Raw genomic sequence first — 6,000 nt, forward strand, 5'->3', positions numbered from 1 at the left:
GAGACAAAATGATTGTATTTGAGCTTTTCATGACAAAAGAGTGTCAATCCTAAGCAGTAAAATGTAGAGTAGGACCAAAATTTTCCAAAAAGGCTGCCTAAATGTACACCCGATTGTGCATATTAAAGTACCTAAATAAGCGGCCTGATTTTCAGAAGTGCCTAGTACCCAGCTTCCATTGGTTCTTATGACACTTGGTATTCTGCACTTTCAAAAAACAGGCCATTTATTTAGGTGCCTAAATGCTGACTTAAGGGACCTAATATTAGGCAGCCATTTTTTAAAATAAATGTTAGCCTAGATTCAATTATAGTAGAGCAGGAAAGTGAAACTACAGAATTTGATGTTGAGCCTGGGCAGAAATTACGCTTACACCTTCATATCATAAAAAACATAGTGGTAGCGTGATGCCTCTGAGGAGCCTCCAGAAACATCCAGCTACTTGTAACTGAGGTGGAAACAGAAGCCCTGGTATTGTCAAGAACACAAACCATAAAATGATGGCATAGCTTGCTGCACGCAATTTTTATTAAATATCAAATAGGTTAGTTGGGCTCACATGTATAACTGCTGTCTTAGCCTTTGTGGTCCACGAAACCCCAGGTGCATTCCCCACGATGGGGATACGAGTAATGTGCTCTGTAGGCCTGATCCATTCAAGTTAATTGAAAGACCTTAATGGGTTGTGACTCTAAGCACAAAATATTGAGGAGTAAGGAGAAGGGAACCAAGGAAACCAGAAATGCAGACCTACTTGTCCTGTCTGCTTCACATTTCAAGTCTAGCTTTAAACAAAGTACTCTGGGCTAAATCATGCCCTCATTTATACCTCTATAACTATATTGACATCAGTGGAGTTGCATAGTGTAATTGAGGGCACTATTTAGCTCACTCTGAGGATAGCTCAAGTGTATAGAAATGTCTAGGGGTTAGAGCACACAACTGGGTCTCAGGAGTATAGGTTTCTACTACGATGTTTGTAGTATTCTGTTAGCAAACAACAGCTGGGCATACTGCTACTGATACATTTATTTATCCAAAAAACAAAATAAGAAATAAAGCTCTCCTCCAATACCTACAAACTGGGCACAGAGCCAGTCTTTGGAAAAAAGAGTTTGTATTACTGTTCCTCCCCCCAACCCTCCCATGCCACACCCCATTTGTTATAACTACTTGCTGTATCTGGTCTTCAACATATATTGTTAGTGCTTTGTGGCAGGGATTTTTCCAAAATGGGCTCTAGACACTACTGTCATATAAAGAATACAGTAACAAATAAAAATAGGACCCCTGGGATGCTATTCCTAGTGGTACTACAGACTGCTTGTATAACTGGGGCAAATCACGGCCTCTATGCTTCAGTTTAATTATTTGTAAAATGCAGATTACAATACTTTCATTACCCCACCACAGTGCTGAGGATACATTATGTAGTAAAGGGGCCCCTGTAGATACTTAGGTAGATAGAACTCTGTTAAATTCAGTGAGAGTTCTACGTGTGGCGAGTTTAGGGGGATCAGGCCCCACTATTATAATACCCTATGGGGTAAATGACCTTGAGCCAAATTCTGCTCTCATTTATACTTTTGCATGCTCATTAAGAGTTACTCCCATTGAAAATAAGGCACCAAGAGCTTCTGACCCAGCCACACACAAAAGGTAATGGAACATTCCCAAAAAAGGATATTTTTGTGAAATGTCAAGCTTGATGTCAATTAAGCTACTGATCAGTTTCCAAACATTCAGAAGTTTATCAGCTGTGAACGTGGAAGTTATGTCTCTCCCATCCCATGAAGTGTAAAACTTCCTGTTGCAGAATGCTGGCTACCCAACTCTTCAAAGAACACGCCTCTGGTCAGTCATGATCTTCCTCCTTCTCCGCATCTGCTCCTGGTTAGGATTTATGGTCCCTTCTCCTCTCCCTATACACGTGCATCTGAGTGGAAGGCCTGCTTCCCACCCATATCTGAGTGAGTCACTACAATGAATGTAAAATGGCAAGAATTTTTCCTTTGATCTTTTGTTGCATGTGGTAGTGTTCAAAATATTTCCTCCTCTTAAAGCGTAACTTTGCACAAATTACTTTACCACAGCTGCGTCTGTTTACCTATCAGTAAAATAGGGATACTTTCCTACCTCACAAGGCATTGTGAGAGTTTGTAGAGCATGGAGATGAAAGGGGCTATATAGATACTCCTAGTATTTTCCTAACTCCCTGAGCTTAGGCAGAGACCAAGTCCTTCAAGACACAATTTTAAAAGGCTGTATCAATGCTTACAGACTGAATTTATTCTTAAAAGAGGTAAATATATTGTTTATACATTATTTAACATTACAAAAAATCCCATGCGTTCTCCGTGGACTCTACCACAGGTTTTGACACAGTAGCAGTTGTCTCATGTGAGCTATTGGGGATTCCCTTTCCCCCACTGGAAGCATCTGCTTGCTGTGTTGGGCGGAATCTGGCCACTGATCTTCTAAGCCATCGCATTAGTACAGCTTTATAATATACACAAAGCCCAATCCCAACAGCAGCAGTAACAGCAAGGAATATTGGTATTCCGATAGCACTGCCCCAGAAGGCCTTCCTAGGTGGTGGTCCACTGTCAATGCTCCCTCCATATCCTTTATGTTGACAGTCTGGAGGTGCCCAGCCATAATTACAATGACAGTTTTTATGACTGTTGCATATTCCTCTTTTATGGCACTTTGTTATATTACAGTCATAATTCAGGAGTGACACAGTGACACAACTTGTGTTAACACAAATCTTGTCAGGACCACAAGATGTGCCATCTCTCACTGCTCCAATATCAGCTATATCCATCCCATGATGATAGTCTGTACCCCAGCACCAGTTATTATCAACTGGAGTTTGAAGTATGGTACTATGGTTCTCCAAAGATGGTACACTTTTCATATTTTCACATTGGACCCTACCACATAAGATATCTTCTCCTTGACATTTCTTATATTTAGTAGTATCACTCTTAAGACCACAGTTGCCAAAACGGTCACCTTGAGTATTCAATTTTCTGAAACAAACTAATGGAGCAACTTTTGCTTTTTTACCAAAAATCATTTTGCACTGTTGATCATGGCTAGAGCAGTTTCCATGATAGCAGTAGGCATCATCCTTGCAAGGGGCTCCATCTTGCACATATAAATCCTTCTGGCACCACTGTGAAGTCCCATTGCAATATTCAGGAAGGTCACACTCAGTAGTACTTTTTCTACACAGTGTTCCTGCTGGAAGTATCTGACAGTCTTCACAGCATTCTCCAAAAGCACAAGCTGCACCTGCACTCAATGTACAATCGGGTTGGCAACAAGGATCCTTTTCACAATTAAATTTTGAGCCACAGTCACACTGCTCTTCACTTTCCACCACCTTGTTGCCACAGTACTTGCGTGTATAAACTTTCCCCGGTGCTGGAGGATCAAGCAGACATTGTGCACCGCCAGTCATGAAATTGAAATAGTTGTTATAACTGCAGTTACTGAACAGATCAGTGACGCTGTGGGTCGCTGCCATGATGCAGGCCTTGCGTTTACATTTACAATAACGATCATCATGTATCATGCCGAGGTTATGGCCCAACTCATGAGTAAATACAATGGAAAAAGAGTACAATCCAAGAGCCCTGAAAGAAAGAACGGCTGACGCCCAATGATGAGAACACACAGTTCCTATATATGCTAACCCAAGGGTTATTCCATACCCTTGATATGTGAGTAAGTGAGCTACATCATGGCGCAGCCGGTCATACAGGTCCACTCTTCTCCAGTTGTTAAAACTGTCAAGCATCACACCTACACTACTATTAATTGGGATACGGTTGTTTTGTGTCCAGATCTCCAGCCCCACAAGGAACAAGCGCACGCCCATCGGATCATACATGGTGTCTCCTATATTGATTATGTCCAGCATTTGCTGCAGGATTTTGGTTTCGTTGCTGCCTGACTTGATGAATCGTTCATTCTCCACCACGAAGACGAGTTCCACGTAGCGGGTATGCGTCCACCAGTCGCCCTGGGACGCTTCCTTGGCCAACAGGCCCCTTAGGCCAGGGATCAAGGCTGCCTGGCGCTGCAGCTCCTGGTCGGTTAAGGCGCACCGCAGGCCGGTGGCCCCCTCCTCCACCCGGTGCAACAAGTGCTGGAAGGTGGCGGAGTCCGGCACCGGCTCGATTTCGTAACTGGCCTGCGCCGTGCGCAGCAGGCCGCGGAGCCCGCCCGAGCAGGTGCTGAGGGCGGCCAGGGAGGCGGGGCTGCCCTGCACGTAGCCGCGGTAAAAGCAGTCGCGGCGCAGGAAGGGCTGGTCCCGCTGGAGGGCCCCGCCCGGCCGGTAGGTGAAGAGGGTGAAGTGCTCGGGCACGAAGAGCCGTTTCTGCCTCAGGTGCACGACGCGGCCCCGCCCCTCCACCTCCAGCAGGTAGGAGACCTCCCGCGGCTCCTGCCCGGCGCGGGGCGCCAGCAGCCGCGGCACGATCACTGCGTAGGAGGCGTTGCCACGGCCGCCGGGTGGGGTCGAGCCGACCGCGCCACCCACCAGGCTCCCCAAGCCCAGCAGCACCAGCCAGGGGCCGCCCGCCCCCATCGCACCGTTGGGCGGCTGTGGCCCCGCCTCCTCAGGGAAGCGGCTGCGGGGCCGGGCCACGCCCCTGCGCGCGCGCCCCATTGTGAGGGTGAGAACCAGGAGGGCGTCGTTTGAAGCCGGGGCAAGAGCGCCGGGGGCCGCGGAGCGTGGCGAGGGCAAAGCACGGGCGGGAGGGGCCAGGCACGCCCCTGCCCCCACCCAGTTGTCATGGAGCTAGGGTCTGGCCTCGCTTTCATCAATAGGCCCTGCTAGCAACAAGCCTCAAAGCCGGCTTCGCCTCCCTTGTCTCTGCCCCTCAGCGTCGCTCGCACCCCCGCAGCCCGGGTAGAGACGCAAACGGCACTGGTGGGGCTGGAGCAATTTGCAGTTTGAAAAAGGTCCGTCCCCCCACCCCCAATAAAAATAGCCTTTAAATAACAGCCGCCCATTCCAGCAAGCACGGGCGGGCTAGCCCTGCCCGCCAGCTCAGTCCTGGGCTTGAGGCTGCTCTTGACAGCACACGACGCCCCCAGGCGAAAGAAAAAAGATGATCCTGAGAAACCTAGCAGCGGGGCTGGAACAGTTTGTATAGTGGGGTTGCTGAGAGCCTGAACCAAACTGTAAACCCTCTATATGATGATCTCCGCTTCAAGCCAGGGGGTGCAGCAGCACCCCCAGCACCTATAAAACCTAGTGGACTAAATTAATGCCTAGTGTAACTCCAGTATGGTCAATTGTTTTAAACCAGGCATTAACTGGACACTAGGGCTGCACCATATACATACGGATGCTTCAGCAATGCACCAACATCTTCATACATGGATGTATCCATGGGCAGCCGGTGACCCAGCTGTTGGGGGAGGCTAGCTCCTGGCCCCTCCCCTTGTGCCCATCTGCCCCCCCTTCTGCCTTCCCCCACAGGAGCCCAGAGCTCCCCCACCGTGGTCCCCAGCGCGCCAGGTGGCCACGGGGTGAGGCCCCAGTGCCAGTGCTCCGGGCGGTGCGGCCAGGTCCACTGCTCCGGGCAGCAGCTCTCCCAGCCCCCAGTGCTCTGGGCGGTCAGATGTCGTGCCCAGCCCCGGTGTGCCAGGCAGCAGTGCTCCTGGACCACTGTGTTACAGGTGCTTGGGCAGCACAGCCAGCTCCGGGCAGCAGTGCTCCCAGCGGCATGGCCCCAGCACCAGCTGCCCTGACTCCTGCAGGCCTGCTAGCCCCAACAAGCCTGGGCCAGCCAAGGCAGAGCAGCCAGTGCTCGGTAAACCTCAGGAGGGGGCCTGACCTGGGGGTGGAGTGTGGGCAGGGCTACGCTAGGCTGTTTGGGAAGGCACAGCCTATCCTTGCCTCTGATACCCGCCACCCATGCATGTATCCATATCTACACCTGATACTCCTTTGGACTAACTGTAGTGGTTGCTACTAAT

At 49.5% G+C, this 6,000-nt stretch overlaps 1 protein-coding gene across 1 annotated transcript; it reads right to left on the minus strand.

Annotated features, from left to right (window-relative positions):
* Nucleotides 1-2,267: 2,267 nt before the first annotated feature.
* LOC144265772 (disintegrin and metalloproteinase domain-containing protein 20-like) lies at nt 2,268-4,681 on the minus strand. Its single transcript, XM_077818742.1, has one exon. The coding sequence runs from the start codon at nt 4,679-4,681 to the stop codon at nt 2,333-2,335; it is 2,349 nt and encodes a 782-aa protein (XP_077674868.1). The 3' UTR covers nt 2,268-2,332.
* Nucleotides 4,682-6,000: the final 1,319 nt, after the last annotated feature.

The sequence above is a fragment of the Eretmochelys imbricata genome, chromosome 6 (assembly GCF_965152235.1).
Source record: "Eretmochelys imbricata isolate rEreImb1 chromosome 6, rEreImb1.hap1, whole genome shotgun sequence".
NCBI classification, from domain to species: domain Eukaryota; kingdom Metazoa; phylum Chordata; order Testudines; family Cheloniidae; genus Eretmochelys; species Eretmochelys imbricata.